General features: G+C 38.1%; 1 protein-coding gene and 2 long non-coding RNA genes across 3 annotated transcripts; 2 read left to right on the top strand and 1 right to left on the bottom strand.

Annotated features, from left to right (window-relative positions):
- The first annotated feature begins 1,923 nt into the window (after positions 1-1,923).
- Positions 1,924-5,495, top strand: LOC132464088 (uncharacterized). Its single transcript, XM_060060263.1, has 4 exons — positions 1,924-2,350; positions 3,740-3,756; positions 3,934-5,175; positions 5,383-5,495. The coding sequence occupies exons 1-4, from the start codon at positions 2,265-2,267 to the stop codon at positions 5,493-5,495; spliced, it is 1,458 nt and encodes a 485-aa protein (XP_059916246.1). The 5' UTR covers positions 1,924-2,264.
- Positions 5,496-5,518: 23 nt separating this feature from the next.
- On the bottom strand, positions 5,519-5,874 carry LOC132464403 (uncharacterized). The gene is made up of 2 exons (XR_009527253.1): positions 5,700-5,874; positions 5,519-5,607 (listed from the first exon to the last, which is right to left on the bottom strand). It is a non-coding gene; the product is annotated as an uncharacterized LOC132464403 (long non-coding RNA).
- A 1,753-nt stretch (positions 5,875-7,627) lies between these two features.
- On the top strand, positions 7,628-19,302 carry LOC132458843 (uncharacterized). Its single transcript, XR_009525971.1, has 2 exons — positions 7,628-7,699; positions 19,024-19,302. It is a non-coding gene; the product is annotated as an uncharacterized LOC132458843 (long non-coding RNA).
- The last annotated feature ends 1,194 nt before the right edge of the window (positions 19,303-20,496 follow it).

Here is a 20,496-nt window from a genome sequence, read left to right as displayed (position 1 = left end):
CACAGCTCACGCAGGAGGCACATGTAACAATTGTATATCAACAACCTTTATTGAAAATGCCTAATTATTATTATAAAATGATAAGACTAATGAGACGGCTGCGTGTTCGGTTGTAAGATGACGTTTGAGATGCAATGGTTTCCTGGATTCATGTCATCACCATATACCACCTGTGCTCGGTTCACTGAGGTTTTTTTTTACAGTTCTGATCGAAATATTCTCCTGTCTGTGATTCACTTCCAAATAGTTCCCGTTTTGAGCCACAAACTATTTTTGAATTTGAGCACTTATATCTTTCCGTCAGTTTAGCCTGTAATCGTGGATGTCTACGAAGCAGGCTGGCAGGTCCGGAGCATGGACATATTATAAAATGGACAACGGATTCAAAAATGGCGCCAATTCATTCCTATGTAAACTGCGCAGTGGCGCAGGGCAACATCAAGGAGAGATATGCTTCCGCATCACGGGTCTATGGCTACGCCCTACTTCATGACGTACCGGATGCAGAAATATTCTTCTTTTTTAGCATTGTTAGCATTGTAGCATCATAAGCGAGAGGTCTGAGCGATAGCAGTTGCATTGTTTACCGACCATGGAAGTAATCCCCCGATGATTCTCTATATGTTTAACAATTATTATTTTAGATTAGTTTGCCACATTTTGACTTTATAAGAAAAGCACCTTGTATATACCCTTTTGAATGTTACAACATAAATAATTACCACTCGTTTTTTAATATATTTCGGTTTCTGAAACGAGGATCAAACGCCCAATATATACACAGACCCATCAGCTGGTGTACCCAGGGAACTCACAAGGTGTTAGGAAGCAAAGAAGTCTGAAATGACCCCACATGGTATCATGGACCCATTATGTGTGGGTGCAATAAATAAGACAGATATGATGGTGGCGGTGCCAGCCCCATGTCAGGTTTCAAAAACAAGTAATACTGAAACTGAATCTCAAACTTGATCCTGAAATGTATTTTTTTACCGCTGGAAATATCTGAGGAGCCACTGGTGTACTAGATCAATCACAAAATGTGGACCCTCATCTCTTCATACTGGCACAACGATGTTTATGTACACCGGTCTCATTTGTTCCTTCTGAACAAGTGCTCTCGTGGATGAATTTGTGGAGAAGTTGCAAGCAAAAAAAGAAACATGCTCAGTCCAAAAGTGTTGAAAAAATAATGGTCCTGAATCAAAATCTTTGAGTATTCCCTGTCCCACATGCCCCCTGGTTACACAAGCAGACCCCATTTCTGCCATATTTTCCCAGCACATTCTTATTTTCCCCAAGCACTCTCCCCAATAGCACAATACACAAATTCATTCATCTTAATTTGTAAAAAATAATGATATCACAATCTTTGTATGTGTGTGTGTGTGTGTGTGTGTGTGTGTGTGTGTGTGTGTGTGTGTGTGTGTGTGTGTGTGTGTGTGTGTGTGTGTGTGTGTGTGTGTGTGTGTGGGTGATTTGGTGCGTGCGCACTAGATTTATGTCACTGTCTTAAAGCCTCCTGGCCAGTATCTTGCCAGGCTAATTTAGTTGCAGCCTTGGCACTTCACCAGGAGAGGTCACTGTTACTGAAGCTTCAAGTAATGAACCCATTTTCGAAACAATGGGCCTAAGTGGTTCAGGTCTTCACCAAAGCTTCATTTGCCCATCACTAGTATGAAGCACATATCGAAGCTTCAGTGTTGGACTGCCATCAATACCTCCATCATCTTTCACATGTTGTTAGTATACTCAGTATATGACTTTCATTTAAGACAAAGGTAGTCAGATCCAACCACATTTCATTTTCACATTGAAGCAAACCTCGACTTTATAGCGCTCAAAATTGTGTGCTTGTTTGTTAATCTTCACCTTCATTTCCATTATGTCTCTATGTTGATACAACTCTACGCGACCACACAGCAACACCTGGACCTCAGGTAAGCTCTCACACATGAATGTTTCCGTGTTCGAAATGCTACCATCAAGCCACATGAATGCAGCACACAAATCCAGCTAAAGATATGACGAGAGTCTTTAGACTCACAGATGCAATCCTTTGCTTGATTGAAGTCAGGATGACACAATCAGGTAAGAAAACATTGCTTAAAACTCCAAGTGAATGGTTAGAAAAAACAATTGCATGGATTCCTGATTACTGTAAATAACAAACTCCATGGTGAGGAGCACATATATAGCTAAAACACCCCCTCCACGTTCCAAGAGGTTAGTGTAGATCGATCCACATTCCACTGTTGTTCTTTATGTCTTCTTTTCTTGGAACCTGCCATGGTTCATCTCCTTCAGGTCAGGAGCCAAGGGTCCCAATAGAGGAGCCGGACACCAGCAGGTAGGCTACTCATTCATATCTATCCATCTTTATTCTATCACTTCCATCCTCTACCACATCCCTCCATCTTCTATCACAGTGGTTCTCAAACATTCTATTCCATGTTCCACCTCAGAAAATATTTGTCTCCCCAAGTACCAACATTATGACTGATGTTATAAAATATAACAGAATACGTTAGTATATGCCTGCGGCCCTATTCAGCTACACACAGCTCACGCAGGAGGCACATGTAACAATTGTATATCAACAACCTTTATTGAAAATGCCTAATTATCATTATAAAATGATAAGACTAATGAGACGGCTGCGTGTTCGGTTGTAAGATGACGTTTGAGATGCAATGGTTTCCTGGATTCATGTCATCACCACATACCACCTGTGCTCGGTTCACTGTCACAGTTTTTTTTACAGTTATGATCGAAATATTCTCCTCCTGTCACTTCAGGAGGACTGTCACTCCTCCTTTCACTTCCAAATAGTTCCCGCTTGGAGCCACAAAGTGTTTATGAATTTTAGCACTTTTATCTTGCCGTCAGTTTAGCCTGTAATCGTGGATGTCAACGAAGCAGGCTGGCAGGGCCGGAGCTAGGCATATGCGAACTAGGCGATCGCCTAGGGTGGCAAATGCGTTGAGGGCGGCAAAAGCGTTGGTGTCGCCTCCTGGTGGCGGGCTTAATTAATTAATTAACAGATTTGAATGAAACAAGCGAAATAAAACATGCATTCGAAACACGTTTCGAAATGGAACGGAGAGTGGCGGGAACGGGGGATCTACAGTTATTGAATTGTTATTGAAACCATCACTGAAGCTCGCAGGGCAACGATACAACCCCCCTCCCTCCCCCAGGGCGTGATATTACGTAGTGCCAGGCCTGCTTGCTGGTATTGCAAGAAATATTTCAGGAAAGGCAAAACTTTTTTTAAACCCCATTTTGTATGATCTCATTGTTAATGTGTGTCCATTCATACTGGTATTTTGATATCATTATGTTTTAAATAAAAATAAAAAAATTGGGGGGGGGGAATTATTTTGGGTACCACTACAAAGGGCGATGCCATAGTTTGAGAACCACTGTTCTATCAGATCCATCCATCATCTATCCCATCCCTCCATCCTCTAGTCTATCACATCCATCCTCTATCACATCCATACCTCCATCCTCTTTCACATCATGTTGTTATACTCAGTATATGGTTAACACGTAGGCTCTGTTATGCCTTCATGACTTTCATTTAAGACAAAGGTAGTCAGATCCAACCACATTTCATTTTCACATTGAAGCAAACCTCGACTTTATAGCGCTCAAAATTGTGTGCTTGTTTGTTAATCTTCACCTTCATTTCCATTATGTCTCTATGTTGATACAACTCTACGCGACCACACAGCAACACCTGGACCTCAGGTAAGCTCTCACACATGAATGTTTCCGTGTTCGAAAGGCTACCATTAAGCCACATGAATGCAGCACACAAATCCAGCTAAAGATATGACGAGAGTCTTTAGACTCACAGACGCAGTCCTTTGCTTGATTGAAGACTTCCGGTGTCCTATGGATGCCTCCCATCTGCTCTGATTTCAGTCTTTAGGTGCGTCTGTATTGGCCTGGTGTCCACCGTCCTGGGAGGTATGCTGACAGGGCATATGGTCGTGGTCACCACTCATATCCTGGAGACTGTCGGAGAAGACGGGCCGCTGATGGAGGCACTCAGTAACACACTGGCAAATGACACCTATGCCGGCCTCAGAGACACGCACCTGTCTTCAGCTGTTGCTCATTTCAGTCTGATTTTTTCTTTTTTGTTACTGGTTCTGGGGGTCTGGGTTGGAAATTGCACATACTTCGAGGTCATTAAATGGGAGGGGATATCCGAAAAACCCAAGGCCCTGAGTGTTGCTGGGTCTGTGTGTCTCCTGTGTATATCTGTGACATTTTCCTTTCTGAGTTTCACTTTGAAGCATTGGTTGTTGTTTAGTGAGAGGACTGTAGTTACCAACCATTCAGCAATTATTTTTTTGACCCTCTTTCTTGGTTCTGGTATTTTTCTCTTTCTGCAATGCAACAAAAACATTGCATTTGTTGAGTTGATGGATTCAATCTGGCAAATTTCACCGGTGATTATTTCTGTACATGCATTAAGAACAATGACGAGTTTGACTACTTTGATCCCGATTAATATACTAGCGGATATTTTCGGAAAAAAATATGCCCTCTGCTTAAACGTTTTACCAGTTCCAATGATGTTAATGATTGGTTATTTCTTTGCCTTATGCAATATCCGTGTGTTCGACCTGCAGACAGTAGCGTCCACAAATACGACTGCTTTGGTACTGGAGGGCCTTTTCTTTGGACTCTGGACTACTCAGATGTTCACTATGACTGTCGCTATGTCGTTATTTGCTTCCTGGCAGACCGGTGGCGCAAACAAAATGTGTGTTGGTGCTTTGAGTTCAGGTGCGGCTCTTTTGGGCATCATCCAGGAAATGATACCTGTACTGGATCCATGGCCCCTCCTGGGTGCTCTGATGGGGGTGGCGGGGGCAGCAGGCCTGGCTCTGTCTGCAGGCAGGGCAGCAGCCGACCGCTATGGACGGGCAGGAACGGTAGGGGCCGTACTGGGGGCCGGGGTGGGGGCGTTCGTGGGCACCTTGTCCCTTGGAGGGGTATCAAGTACCTTTATTGCTCTGAGTACTGCTCTCATTCCTGCTTTAAACTACCCCGAATTCTGTACACTTTTTAGAGATTTACGCGATTCTATTTTAACTGTTGCTTGGCACCATATATCAAGCCAGGAGGCAGCAAATAGTCCAACCATCCCCCGAAGTCCAGGGGAGCAAAATGCCCGGCCCCTAGGCTGTCACCGCTACCAAATCCAAAGTCAAATCGAGCATATCCTGAGAGAAAAACAAATGATCTTCTCTGATCTCCCTGGCATCAAGATGAAACTTTCGCAGCGTCTCAACAACTTTGTAATGCGCTTAATCTTACGCTTTTTCTTCAAACATTTCTTGAGTGCCCCCCCTCTTCCAGAACCTCCAGTGGCTTCCTGTAGAAGCTTGGATCAGATTGAAGATGATGGTACTGGCCTACAAGGCGGTCACGGCCCCTGCCCCCCTCCGCCGATGCCTCAGTCCAACCTGTGACTGAGGCATCGGCGTGGACAGGGGAGAAGAACAGCAGGAGATGGATGGAAGGAGTAACCAACAGTATATTGTGTTGGTGATCATGTGTGGAGCTCAGGCTTGACGTGCAGGGCTGTCAGGCAGCTAACTCACGGACGGAGGGACTGTCGGGCCTGAAACCTTTTGCCTTGGCCCTTGTATGCTCTGTGACTGATGCATCTAAACGTACCCCATTTGAGCTGTAGTAGTTCATTTGCCCCTGGTTGATGCGTCAGGCTTGAGGCTGATCAGCAGGTTAATGTCGTTTGGACCTCCAACCTAAATGTAAAGGTTCGGCCGCACCCGTACCCCTTGGTTCTCTGTTCATGTTCCCCCATCGGGTTGGGTTATATGTACTAGAAAAGGCTTGTAGTCGTTAGCTTGTGAGGGATCCCCTCTTTATGTTTAGCTTTTCATTCAGAATTAAATCAAAAAAATTGCTTATGTTGTCTCCTTTGTTCGTTTTTCACCTAGCTTTATCACACACACACACACCTTTAAATAATAGCTTGTCGGATATGAAAACAAAAGCTTTCTTTATCATGAAAAACATTTACTTTAAACAATGATAAAAATGATAATATAAAAAAATAAACTAGAGTGGCGAAGTCACGCCCCTTCCGGCAGAGCCCATGGGACCTATGAGAATCGAAAAATATGATTGGGTTTCAATGGAGAGAAAGTAATTATTTTCTGGTCCCAGTCCTTATATGCCCCGGATTACACATGTTGTTTCTGGATTTACATGATAATTTTTCATGTCAAGAGTTTTACCGTTTATTTTGCAGTTGTTTAGTTAAAGGCTGTAGAGAAAACACAATGAGAAAGACTACACGTCTCGTATGTGACGTCACGCTCCCTGCGACTGCCGTGGACAAGACCGACAATCCCCCCATCGGCATAACTGAAGCCTTGCACATGCCCCGACTTATAATGGTTTTCACCTCTTTCGATGCTTTTATCCTCCCCTTGGAAAAAAAAAGCGGTGAAGTGGAGCAGAGAGATCGCCATGTCTGTACCAGAGTTCCAAGTGCGGGTGGTGATATAATTCGCGTCGAGAGCAGCAAAGAGTTGTTCACAAAGCGGCCTCACACAACCTAACATTATCAAACTTCTTCACGAAAATGTTTAGTTTTATTTGCATGGAAAATTATTTTCACTTTCACTCATTTCACTGTTGTTTTTTGTTGGTCGTCATGGAAAAAAACATAAGGGGTAACACTTGTTTTTTATTGGTCGTCATGAAATAAGCAAAAGGAGTAACACTGTCGATATTTATCAAATAAAACATAGGGGGTAACACTGTTGTTTTTCTTTGGTCGTCATGAAATAAAACACAAGGGGTAACACTGTCGTTTTAATCAAATGAAACATGAGGGGTAACACTGTCGTTTTTATCAAATGGAACATGAGGGGTGACACTGTCATTTTTCTTTGGTCGTCATGAAAAAAACCACAAGGGGTAACACTGTTGTTTTTTATTGGTCGTCATGAAAAAAAACGTAAGGGGTAACACTGTTGTTTTTTATTGGTCGTCATGAAAAAAAACATAAGGGGTAACACTTGTTTTTTATTGGTCGTCATGAAAAAAAACATAAGGGGTAACATTGTTGTCTTTGTCAAATAAAATATAAGGGGTAACAGTGTCGTTTTTTATCAGTTGTCATGAAAAAACCATAAGGGGTAACACTGTCGTTTTTTATTGGTAGTCATGAAAAATAACATAAGGGAAATAATAGAAATACACACATACATTTTAACGTCATGTATATCCTCTTTATTGATGATTTATTATTGTGAATTGTCATCGCCTCAGTGGTGCAGTGGAGTGCACTCTGCCTAACCCACTGGAGACTGCGGTTCAATTTCTGTGGAAAACACAATATCTTTAATTTTAAACGTAATGCTATGATGTCTATTGCAATGTCATATATAACCACAGACTTTTTTAAATGACAAATCTCAGTGGGAAGTGGAGAGAGGTGTGAGCTAACCCCCTGGAGACCGGGGTTCAAGTCTGGTTGATGTCATCCGTTGGAAGACTCTTACCTCTATTTAATGCGAATTATAGAGTCACGTATAACCATTGTGTTTACTTTTTTCGGTGTCTTGATGGTGCATTGATAATTTCGGAGGTTAACACTCTAAACAGCTCAGGTACGGATCCCCGCAAAACGTCGACAGGTGTACCACTGTTGATTTTTATTGGTCAACATGAAAAAACATGAGGGGTAACTGTCGTTTTTTTATCGGCCGTCATGAAATAAACATAAGGGGTAACACTGTTGTTTTTTTTTGGTCGTCATGAAAGAAAACATAAGGGGTAACACTATTGTTTTTTATTGGTCGTCATGAAAAAAAACATAAGGGGTAACACTGTTGTTTTTTATTGGTCGTCATGAAAAAAATCATAAGGGGAAACACTGTTGTTTTTTATTGGTTGTCACGAAAAAAAAAGATAAGGGGTAACACTGTTGTTTTTTATTGGTCGTCATGAAAAAAAAGATAAGGGGTAACTTGTTTTTTATTGGTCGTCATGAAAAAAAAGATAAGGGGTAACACTGTTGTTTTTTATTGGTCGTCATGAAAAAAACCATAAGGGGCTAACACTGTTGTTTTTTATTGGTCGTCTTGAAAAAAACCATAAGGGGTAACACTTGTTTTTTATTGGTCGTCATGAAAAAAAAACATAAGGGGTAACATTGTTGTCTTTGTCAAATAAAATATAAGGGGTAACACTGTCGTTTTTTATTGGTAGTCATGAAAAATAATATAAGGGAAATAATAGAAATACACACATACATTTTAACGTCATGTATATCCTCTTTATTGATGATGTATTATTGTGAATTGTCATCGCCTCAGTGGTGCAGTGGAGTGCACTCTGCCTAACCCACTGGAGACTGCGGTTCAATTTCTGTGGAAAAGAAAATATCTTTAATTTTAAACGTAATGCTATGATGTCTATTGCTATGTCATACATAACCACAGACTTTTTAAATTGAAAAATCTCAGTGGGAAGTGGAGAGAGGTGTGAGCTAACCCCCTGGAGACCGGGGTTCAAGTCCGGTTGATGTCATCCGTTGGAAGACTCTTATCTCTATTTAATGCGAATTATAGAGTCACGTATAACTATTGTGTTTACTTTTTTCGGTGTCTTGATGGTGCATTGATAATTTCGGAGGTTAACACTCTAAACAGCTCAGGTGTACCACTGTCGATTTTTATTGGTCAACATGAAAAAACATGAGGGGCAACTCTGTCGTTTTTTATCGGCCGTCATGAAAAAAAACATAAGGGGTAACACTGTTTTTTTTTATTGGTCGTCATGAAAAGAACCATAAGGGGTAAAACTGTATTTTTTTTTGGTCGTCTTGAAAAAAGAAATAAGGGGAAACACTGTTGTTTTTTATTGGTTGTCACGAAAAAAAAGATAAGGGGTAACACGGTTGTTTTTTATTGGTCGTCATGAAAAAAAAGATAATGGGTAACACTGTTGTTTTTTATTGGTCGTCATGAAAAAAGATAAGGGGTAACACTGTTGTTTTTTATTGGTCGTCTTGAAAAAAACCATAAGGAGTAACACTGTTGTTTTTTATTGGTCGTCATGAAAAAAAAACACAAGGGGTAACACTTGTTTTTTATTGGTCGTCATGAAAAGAACCATAAGGGGTAAAATTTTTTTTTTTTTATTGGTCGTCATGAAAAAAAACATGAGGGGTAACACTGTTGATTTTTATTGGTCGTCATGAAAAAAAAGATAAGGGGTAACACTGTTGTTTTTTATTGGTCGTCATGAAAAAAAACATAAGGGGTAACACTGTTGTTTTTTATTGGTCGTCATGAAAAAAAACATAAGGGGTAACACTGTTGTTTTTTATTGGTCGTTATGAAAAGAACCATAAGGGGTAAAGCTGTTTTTTTTTTTATTGGTCGTCATGAAAAAAAAAATCAAGGGTAACACTGTTGTCTTTGTCAAATAAAATATAAGGGGTAACACTGTCGTTTTTTAATGGTCGTCATGAAAAGAAACATAAGGGAACTAATAGAAATACACACATACATTTGAATGTCATGTATATCCTCTTTATTGATGATTGATTATTGTGTATTGTCATGAAATAAACATAAGGGGTAACACTGTCGATATTTGTCAAATAAAACATTGGGGGTAACACTGTTGTTTTTCTTTGGTCGTCATGAATAAAAACACAAGGGGTAACACTGTCGTTTTTATCGAATGAAACATGAGGGGTAACACTCGTTTTTATCAAATGAAACATAAGGGATAACACTGTCATTTTTTATCGGTTATCATGAAAAAAACATAATGGGTAACACTGTCGATATTTATCAATTAAAACATAGGAGGTAACATGGTCGTTTTTATCAAATGAAACATGAGGGGTGACACTGTCGTTTTTCTTTGGTCGTCATGAAAAAAACGTAGGGGGTAACACTGTTGTTTTTTTATGGGTCGTCATGAATAAAAACATAAGGGGTAATACTGTTGTTTTTTTATTGGTTGTTATGAAAAAAAACATAAGGGGTAAAACTGTTTTTCTTTTTATTGGTCGTCATGAAAAAAAACATAAGGGGTAACACTGTTGTTTTTTATTGGTCGTTATGAAAAGAACCATAAGGGGTAAAGCTGTTTTTTTTTTTATTGGTCGTCATGAAAAAAAACATAAGGGGTAAAACTATTTTTTTTCTATTGGTCGTCATGAAAAAAAACATAAGGGGAAACACTGTTGTTTTTTATTGGTCGTCATGAAAAAAACCATAAGGGGTAACACTGTTGTTTTTAATTGGTCGTCATGAAAAAAAACATAAGGGGTAACACTGTTGTTTTTTATTGTTCGTCATGAAAAGAACCATAAGGGGTACAACTTCTTTTTTTTTTATTGGTCGTCATGAAGAAAAACATAAGGGGTAACACTGTTATTTTTTTTTGGTCGTCATGAAAAAAAACAAAAGGGGTAACACTGTTGTTTTTTATTGGTCGTCATGAAAAGAACCATAAGGTGTAAAACTGTTTTTTTTTTTATTGGTCGTCATGAAAAAAAACATAAAGGGTAACACTGTGGTCTTTGTCAAATAAAATATAACGGGTAACACTGTCGTTTTTTAATGGTTGTCATGGAAAAAAACATAAGGGAAATAATAGAAATACACACATACATTTTAATGTCATGTATATCCTCTTTATTGATGATTGATTATTGTGTATTGTCATGAAATAAACATAAGGGGTAACACTGTCGTTTTTATCAAATGAAACATGAGGGGTAACACTGTCGTTTTTATCAAATGAAACATGAGGGGTGACACTGTCGTTTTTCTTTGGTCGTCATGAAAAAAACGTAGGGGGTAACACTGTTGTTTTTTTATTGGTCGTCATGAATAAAAACATAAGGGGTAATACTGTTGTTTTTTATTGGTCGTCATGAAAAAAAACATAAGGGGTAAAACTGTTTTTCTTTTTATTGGTCGTCATGAAAAAAAAGATAAGGGGTAACACTGCTGTTTTTTATTGGTCGTCATGAAAAAAAAGATAAGGGGTAACACTGTTGTTTTTTATTGGTCGTCATGAAAAAACATAAGGGGTAACACTGTTGTTTTTTATTGGTCGTCATGAAAAAAAACATAAGGGGTAACACTGTTGTTTTTTATTGGTCGTTATGAAAAGAACCATAAGGGGTAAAGCTGTTTTTTTTTTTATTGGTCGTCATGAAAAAAAAAATCAAGGGTAACACTGTTGTCTTTGTCAAATAAAATATAAGGGGTAACACTGTCGTTTTTTAATGGTCGTCATGAAAAGAAACATAAGGGAACTAATAGAAATACACACATACATTTGAATGTCATGTATATCCTCTTTATTGATGATTGATTATTGTGTATTGTCATGAAATAAACATAAGGGGTAACACTGTCGATATTTGTCAAATAAAACATTGGGGGTAACACTGTTGTTTTTCTTTGGTCGTCATGAATAAAAACACAAGGGGTAACACTGTCGTTTTTATCGAATGAAACATGAGGGGTAACACTCGTTTTTATCAAATGAAACATAAGGGATAACACTGTCATTTTTTATCGGTTATCATGAAAAAAACATAATGGGTAACACTGTCGATATTTATCAATTAAAACATAGGAGGTAACATGGTCGTTTTTATCAAATGAAACATGAGGGGTGACACTGTCGTTTTTCTTTGGTCGTCATGAAAAAAACGTAGGGGGTAACACTGTTGTTTTTTTATGGGTCGTCATGAATAAAAACATAAGGGGTAATACTGTTGTTTTTTTATTGGTTGTTATGAAAAAAAACATAAGGGGTAAAACTGTTTTTCTTTTTATTGGTCGTCATGAAAAAAAACATAAGGGGTAACACTGTTGTTTTTTATTGGTCGTTATGAAAAGAACCATAAGGGGTAAAGCTTTTTTTTTTTTTATTGGTCGTCATGAAAAAAAACATAAGGGGTAAAACTATTTTTTTTCTATTGGTCGTCATGAAAAAAAACATAAGGGGAAACACTGTTGTTTTTTATTGGTCGTCATGAAAAAAACCATAAGGGGTAACACTGTTGTTTTTAATTGGTCGTCATGAAAAAAAACATAAGGGGTAACACTGTTGTTTTTTATTGTTCGTCATGAAAAGAACCATAAGGGGTACAACTTCTTTTTTTTTTATTGGTCGTCATGAAGAAAAACATAAGGGGTAACACTGTTATTTTTTTTTGGTCGTCATGAAAAAAAACAAAAGGGGTAACACTGTTGTTTTTTATTGGTCGTCATGAAAAGAACCATAAGGTGTAAAACTGTTTTTTTTTTTATTGGTCGTCATGAAAAAAAACATAAAGGGTAACACTGTGGTCTTTGTCAAATAAAATATAACGGGTAACACTGTCGTTTTTTAATGGTTGTCATGAAAAAAAACATAAGGGAAATAATAGAAATACACACATACATTTTAATGTCATGTATATCCTCTTTATTGATGATTGATTATTGTGTATTGTCATGAAATAAACATAAGGGGTAACACTGTCGTTTTTATCAAATGAAACATGAGGGGTAACACTGTCGTTTTTATCAAATGAAACATGAGGGGTGACACTGTCGTTTTTCTTTGGTCGTCATGAAAAAAACGTAGGGGGTAACACTGTTGTTTTTTTATTGGTCGTCATGAATAAAAACATAAGGGGTAATACTGTTGTTTTTTATTGGTCGTCATGAAAAAAAACATAAGGGGTAAAACTGTTTTTCTTTTTATTGGTCGTCATGAAAAAAAAGATAAGGGGTAACACTGCTGTTTTTTATTGGTCGTCATGAAAAAAAAGATAAGGGGTAACACTGTTGTTTTTTATTGGTCGTCATGAAAAAACATAAGGGGTAACACTGTTGTTTTTTATTGGTCGTCATGAAAAAAAGCATAAAGGGTAACACTGTTGTCGTTGTCAAATAAAATACAAGGGGTAACGCTGTCGTTATTTATTGGTCGTCGTGAAAAAAACCATAAGGGAGATAATAGAAATACACACATACATTTTAATGTCATATATATCCTCTTTATTGATGATTGATTATTGTGTATTATCGTGAAATAAACATAAGGGGTAACACTGTCGATATTTATCAAATAAAACATAGGGGGTAACACTGTTGATTTTCTTTGGTCGTCATGAAAAAAAAGGGGTAACACTGTCGTTTTTATCAAATGAAACATGAGGGGTAACACTGTCGTTTTTATCAAATGAAACATAAGGGGTAACACTGTCGTTTTTTATTGGTCGTCATGAAAAAAAACATAAGGGGAAACACTGTCGTTTTTTATTGGTTGTCACGAAAAAAAAGATAAGGGGTAACACTGTTGTTTTTTATTGGTCGTCATGAAAAAAAAGATAAGGGGTAACACTGTTGTTTTTTATTGGTCGTCATGAAAAAAAAGATAAGGGGTAACACTGTTGTTTTTTATTGGTCGTCATGAAAAAAAAGATAAGGGGTAACACTGTTGTTTTTTATTGGTCGTCATTAAAAAAACCATAAGGGGTAACTGTTGTTTTTTATTGTTCGTCATGAAAAAAAACATAAGGGGTAACACTGTTGTTTTTTATTGGTCGTCATGAAAAAAAGCATAAAGGGTAACACTGTTGTCGTTGTCAAATAAAATATAAGGGGTAACGCTGTCGTTATTTATTAGTCGTCGTGAAAAAAAACATAAGGGAGATAATAGAAATACACTCATACATTTTAATGTCATATATATCCTCTTTATTGATGATTGATTATTGTGTATTATCATGAAATAAACATAAGGGGTAACACTGTCGATATTTATCAAATAAAACATAGGGGGTAACACTGTTGATTTTCTTTGGTCGTCATGAAAAAAAAGGGGTAACACTGTCGTTTTTATCAAATGAAACATGAGGGGTAACACTGTCGTTTTTATCAAATGAAACATAAGGGGTAACACTGTCGTTTTTTATTGGTCGTCATGAAAAAAAACATAAGGGGAAACACTGTCGTTTTTTATTGGTTGTCACGAAAAAAAAGATAAGGGGTAACACTGTTGTTTTTTATTGGTCGTCATGAAAAAAAAGATAAGGGGTAACACTGTTGTTTTTTATTGGTCGTCATGAAAAAAAAGATAAGGGTAACACTGTTGTTTTTTATTGGTCGTCATGAAAAGAACCATAAGGGGTAAAACTGTTTTTTTTTTTATTGGTCGTCATGAAAAAAAACATAAAGGGTAACACTGTGGTCTTTGTCAAATAAAATATAACGGGTATCACTGTCGTTTTTTAATGGTCGTCATGAAAAAAAACATAAGGGAAATAATAGAAATACACACATACATTTTAATGTCATGTATATCCTCTTTATTGATGATTGATTATTGTGTATTGTCATGAAATAAACATAAGGGGTAACACTGTCGTTTTTATCAAATGAAACATGAGGGGTAACACTGTCGTTTTTATCAAATGAAACATGAGGGGTGACACTGTCGTTTTTCTTTGGTCGTCATGAAAAAAACGTAGGGGGTAACACTGTTGTTTTTTTATTGGTCGTCATGAATAAAAACATAAGGGGTAATACTGTTGTTTTTTATTGGTCGTCATGAAAAAAAACATAAGGGGTAAAACTGTTTTTCTTTTTATTGGTCGTCATGAAAAAAAAGATAAGGGGTAACACTGCTGTTTTTTATTGGTCGTCATGAAAAAAAAGATAAGGGGTAACACTGTTGTTTTTTATTGGTCGTCATGAAAAAACATAAGGGGTAACACTGTTGTTTTTTATTGGTCGTCATGAAAAAAAGCATAAAGGGTAACACTGTTGTCGTTGTCAAATAAAATACAAGGGGTAACGCTGTCGTTATTTATTGGTCGTCGTGAAAAAAACCATAAGGGAGATAATAGAAATACACACATACATTTTAATGTCAAATATATCCTCTTTATTGATGATTGATTATTGTGTATTATCGTGAAATAAACATAAGGGGTAACACTGTCGATATTTATCAAATAAAACATAGGGGGTAACACTGTTGATTTTCTTTGGTCGTCATGAAAAAAAAGGGGTAACACTGTCGTTTTTATCAAATGAAACATGAGGGGTAACACTGTCGTTTTTATCAAATGAAACATAAGGGGTAACACTGTCGTTTTTTATTGGTCGTCATGAAAAAAAACATAAGGGGAAACACTGTCGTTTTTTATTGGTTGTCACGAAAAAAAAGATAAGGGGTAACACTGTTGTTTTTTATTGGTCGTCATGAAAGAAAAGATAAGGGGTAACACTGTTGTTTTTTATTGGTCGTCATGAAAAAAAAGATAAGGGGTAACACTGTTGTTTTTTATTGGTCGTCATGAAAAAAAAGATAAGGGGTAACACTGTTGTTTTTTATTGGTCGTCATTAAAAAAAACATAAGGGGTAACTGTTGTTTTTTATTGTTCGTCATGAAAAAAAACATAAGGGGTAACACTGTTGTTTTTTATTGGTCGTCATGAAAAAAAGCATAAAGGGTAACACTGTTGTCGTTGTCAAATAAAATATAAGGGGTAACGCTGTCGTTATTTATTAGTCGTCGTGAAAAAAAACATAAGGGAGATAATAGAAATACACTCATACATTTTAATGTCATATATATCCTCTTTATTGATGATTGGTTATTGTGTATTATCATGAAATAAACATAAGGGGTAACACTGTCGATATTTATCAAATAAAACATAGGGGGTAACACTTGATTTTCTTTGGTTGTCATGAAAAAAAAGGGGTAAAACTGTCGTTTTTATCAAATGAAACATGAGGGGTAACACTCGTTTTTATCAAATGAAACATAAGGGGTAACACGGTCGTTTTTTATCGGTCGTCATGAAAAAAACATAAGGGGTAACACTGTCGATATTTATCAATTAAAACAGAGGGGGTAACACGGTCGTTTTTATCAAATGAAACATGAGGGGTGACACTGTTGTTTTTCTTTGGTCGTCATGAAAAAAACGTAGGGGGTAACACTGTTGGTTTTTATCGGTCGTCATGAAAAAAAAAACAGAAGGGGTGCAGTGGCGGCTGGTGAATTTTATTATTGGGGGGGCAGAAAGTTTGTAAACCAAACCCCTGTAGGGGGGTCTGGGGCCCTCCTCCCTCCGAAGATTTTTTTGTGTTTTTCATATAAAAACGAAGCATTCTGGTGCATTCTGACAAAATAATAAAGACAAAATAGAACATTTCCTTACATAGACGAATGGAGCCGGGGAACTAAGTTTTTACTTTATTTATTTGCCTTGTATAATTCAGCAAGATTAAAAGTGCAAATCAACAATAATAATTGGGAATTACCGGTATACACAAGTTAACATTCTCTCTCTGTCTCTATCTGTATGTGTTTTTGTGAGAGAGTGAGAGTGAGAGAATGTATGTAAATTTTTTGTGTTTCAATGTGTCATGTCAATGTGTGTAATTCATGTTTTCTGTTTAAACATGCAACGGCTGCTGGGTCGCAAGACAAATTTCAGCACCAGCTGACGAATAAAGTTCATATCATATCATATCATGTGATTCTAAAAGGGGTGAGTGTGTTACGGACAATCTATTGTGTTGGTAACTTCACTCATAAATCTATCTACAGTTAAGTATGCATTTGGACAAATAAGATAAAATATCAATATAATATGTGCAACCTTTTATGTGTGGTTGTTCATGACACACTGAAGGCATGATGCCACCATAGGTTTGTAGAGAATTATATACATGAATATGCACACTGAAGGCATGATGCCACCATAGGTTTGCAGAGAACTATATACAATATGCACACTGATGGCATGATGCCACCATAGGTTTGCAGAGAACTATATACAATATACACACTGAAGGCATGATGCCGCCATAGGTTTGCAGAGAACTATATACAATATGCACTGAAGGCATGATGCCGAAAAAAAAACGTTTTAGCATTAGACGTCAACGGAGAAGGCTTGGGTGATTTTCCACGTCGATGAATTCGCCCAGAAAGAAGCGGGACCATTTGAAACGCGACTTGAATCTGACGATTCTGATTGGACAATGACAGATAATAAGTCTAGAACACTGAAAACTACTTTTGCCATGAGAGAATTCAAAAAAAAAAAATCCTCTTTCTCCCAGTTGGTAGTGCGTCGCCCAAATCGCCCCTATACACCATCCGCCCCTGGAGGGGTAACACTGTTGTTTTTTATTGGTCGTCAGGAAAAAAAAACATAAGGGGTAACACTGTTGTTTTTTATTGGTCGTCATGAAAAAAAACATAGGGGGTAACACTGTCGTTTTTTATTGGTCGTCATGAAAAAGAACATAAGGGAAATAATAGAAATACACACATACATTTTATCAAATGAAACATGAGGGGTAACACTGTCTTTTTTATCAAATGAAACATAAGGGGTAACACTGTCGTTTTTTTTATCGGTCGTCATGAAAAAAACATAACGGGTAACACTGTCGATATTTATCAATTAAAACATAGGGGGTAACACGGTCGTTTTTATCAAATGAAACATGACGGGTGACACTGTCGTTTTTCTTTGGTCGTCATGAAAAAAAAAAGATTTGTCCTTGTCAAATAAAATATAAGGGGTAACACTGTCGTTTTTATCAAATGAAACGTAAAGGGTAACACTGTCCTTTTTTATCTGTCGTCATGAAAAACCCATAAGGGGTAACACTGTCGAAATGTATCGAATAAAACATAGGGGGTAACACCAGGGACGCGGGAAGTCAGTCCGAGGGGAGGGTCCCGAGAGAGAGTCTATATAATGACGTCATAATAAATGCTGTGCAACATCCATTGTTTACAGAGACGAGATGACGGGTGACGTCACATTCAGGGCTGATAAACACTCTACTGGTGTGTAAAAAGAGTTCTGCCAACTAGTTCCTTATTCACAAACGTTAGCAAGTAAACAATGTGGAAATTAGAGTCAACTCGGCTGATACTGGGCTGAAATTCACACACTAACAACATGCCGACAAGCTGTTGCGGTCCGGGATTATACACAGCGTTATAACAAGGATTCAGGAGGTTATTTCTAAAGGTTTACAAAGGAAAGTGACAATAAAAGAAAGCCTTAATTTTCATCCAGAGTTACGAGTTGTCTGATATGAGGAAAGTGACGGTTTCTCCGTCAAGTGAACCGTCCGTGTTTGCTCTTTTTTTGCCAACGAGTTTACGTGCGGGATGCCAGAATCAAAACAATAACATTCAACGTGTCTATTAATATGGCAGCAACATTTTACACCAGTTTTAGAATGTTCACTACAACAGATGTTTAACACCAACATGCTTATGTAAAATCAGCATAGTACCATATTCAGCTATGGACAGTTCTGCTTTGTGCGTCATAGACTACGTCAGCCTACACAGACAATGTTCTAAATAAAATGAAATGATAATATGATAAATATCATAAAAAGGGTGGATGTCAATAATTTTATGAAAAATCATGTTGCATGATAAAATTACACAAAAAAAAAAAGTATTGATTTGTTCAGAAAACGTTCTCACTTGCAGTTACAGCCAGGGGCCGCCAGGGTGCGGTGCTGCAGCACCCTAAGCACCCCCACTTCCCGCGTCCCTGCTCATTTGGGCACGTCACAGTCACGTAGATATTTCCCCCTGCTTTTCCACTGCAAGGCACTCTGGGACTTGAAGTATTTTAACCATTGGTTTGCCGATACAACAGACAATGCATCTCAAATCCAAATCAAACCTCGCAATACAACGCATTTACATCGAAATAATTACCTTTAACTGTAAATAATATCACTTATATTTACTTCCAGCTCATTTGGCTACCTAACAATGCAATCTATTAAGTTACAACACTACACAGAAGAGCTTTAAACAAAAACTCACAAGCTGGTTCTGGGTAGAGGTGTTTGGTGGTTTTAGATAATCAAACAACATAAAATAAGTGCGTACACAAAGTGCCAGGACGTACAACAAATAATAAGTGTAAAGGCGGCTGCATGCTTCAGCGTTGGTGTTACGTTGTTGCGCAAAATTTACTCAAAGCAATTCATGCTCCCTTTTAGGTTGCGCGTGTTGCGCGTGTTGCCAAGCAATTTACCGCCAGAACAGCAGGTGGAGTAAAGTTTTTCGTTGAAGACGACCTCGAGAATGACGTCTTTGTCTGTGGGAGTCGTTGGTTTGTTTATGTGCCAAAGTTTGATGATCTCCTTTCGCGAGTCATCCGATATCTTCCCGACTCTCACCAAAACCGGCCCTTGTCAGGGAGCAGCTGGCAGATTATTTTTTGTCAGATGCTGGCGTGTTTCCCCACCAGTACAATGTGCTACGATTGGGTATGCGCACTGACCAATAAATATATATACATTGGTCACTTGGAAGCATGACTTTTGATTCATTAGTTATCATGTTACACAATTTACCTAATTTGGTTTACGTCAAACTCATTAATTCATATCCATATAAAATGTTTATACAACAGCTACTGCCTTGACAGATGAATGAATTATTTAAGTGTAGGCCTATAGCCAAAGGCTTTAAGCTATAGCGCATAATGTCCACAATAAATGATATGGTAGGCAGCATTATTAGAGAAAAGGGGTTTATTTATCAAATACAGAAAATAGTCCCACCATACACGCACACATTTTTCATTCACTACACACTCACGCTTTCAAATTGCATTCACTCAAAGAGGCTACTGAACTTATGTTTCACACAGAACATGAACACTTATGTTTCACATAGAACGTGAACACAAAACATTACGTAATTAATTCAAATAGGCTAACACTAAAACAAATAAGGCCAGTAGGCCTAATAGAACGAATATCGGGTGACAAGATCATTAAAATGGCTCACAATCCCGCATCAGCTGTTTGATGTCGCGCATCAAAATAGCACTTTGCCCCTGTGGAAGGGTTCGCATAAAGGGTTCGCATAATTATGTGCCAGATCGTATGGTAGGTGGCGGTATGAAAACAGGAAATGTGATACTCCAGACAGGAAGTAGTAACCAGACGAGCAGACCAATCACAGCCTTGCATGCTGCGCGGCTCGCGTAAAAGCTTACGTAAAAAATGACGCAAGTCTAGAAAAATCGCCCGACGCACGCAAGACGTGAGAAGTCGCGCAAGGGGTGCGCAAGGGCGCGCAAGGGCCTCTTGCGCTTGCGCTTACGCTTACGTAACTGAGCATAAATCGGCCTTAAGAGGGGTTCGGAGGGAGGCTATGCAGAGTCTAGGTGAGGTCTCTCCTTGACCACAAGGTGTCACTAAAGACCAGGTTTACGACAGTGGCCTCTGTTCACGCGGTCGGCAGTTGGGTTGCTGCGGGCCGTTGACGACTGGAACCGGAGTGTCCTCCTGGGGCAGTGAGGCCCACGGGTCCATAGTGCAGGGTCAACACTTAAAGGTTACTTTAAACACGGGATTGTTATCTAAAACCCATTTACTTGT

The sequence above is a fragment of the Gadus macrocephalus genome, chromosome 1 (assembly GCF_031168955.1).
Source record: "Gadus macrocephalus chromosome 1, ASM3116895v1".
NCBI lineage: Eukaryota > Metazoa > Chordata > Actinopteri > Gadiformes > Gadidae > Gadus > Gadus macrocephalus.
The sequence above is the reverse complement of the archived record's forward strand: the minus strand, read 5'-3'. Positions and strand labels throughout refer to the sequence as shown.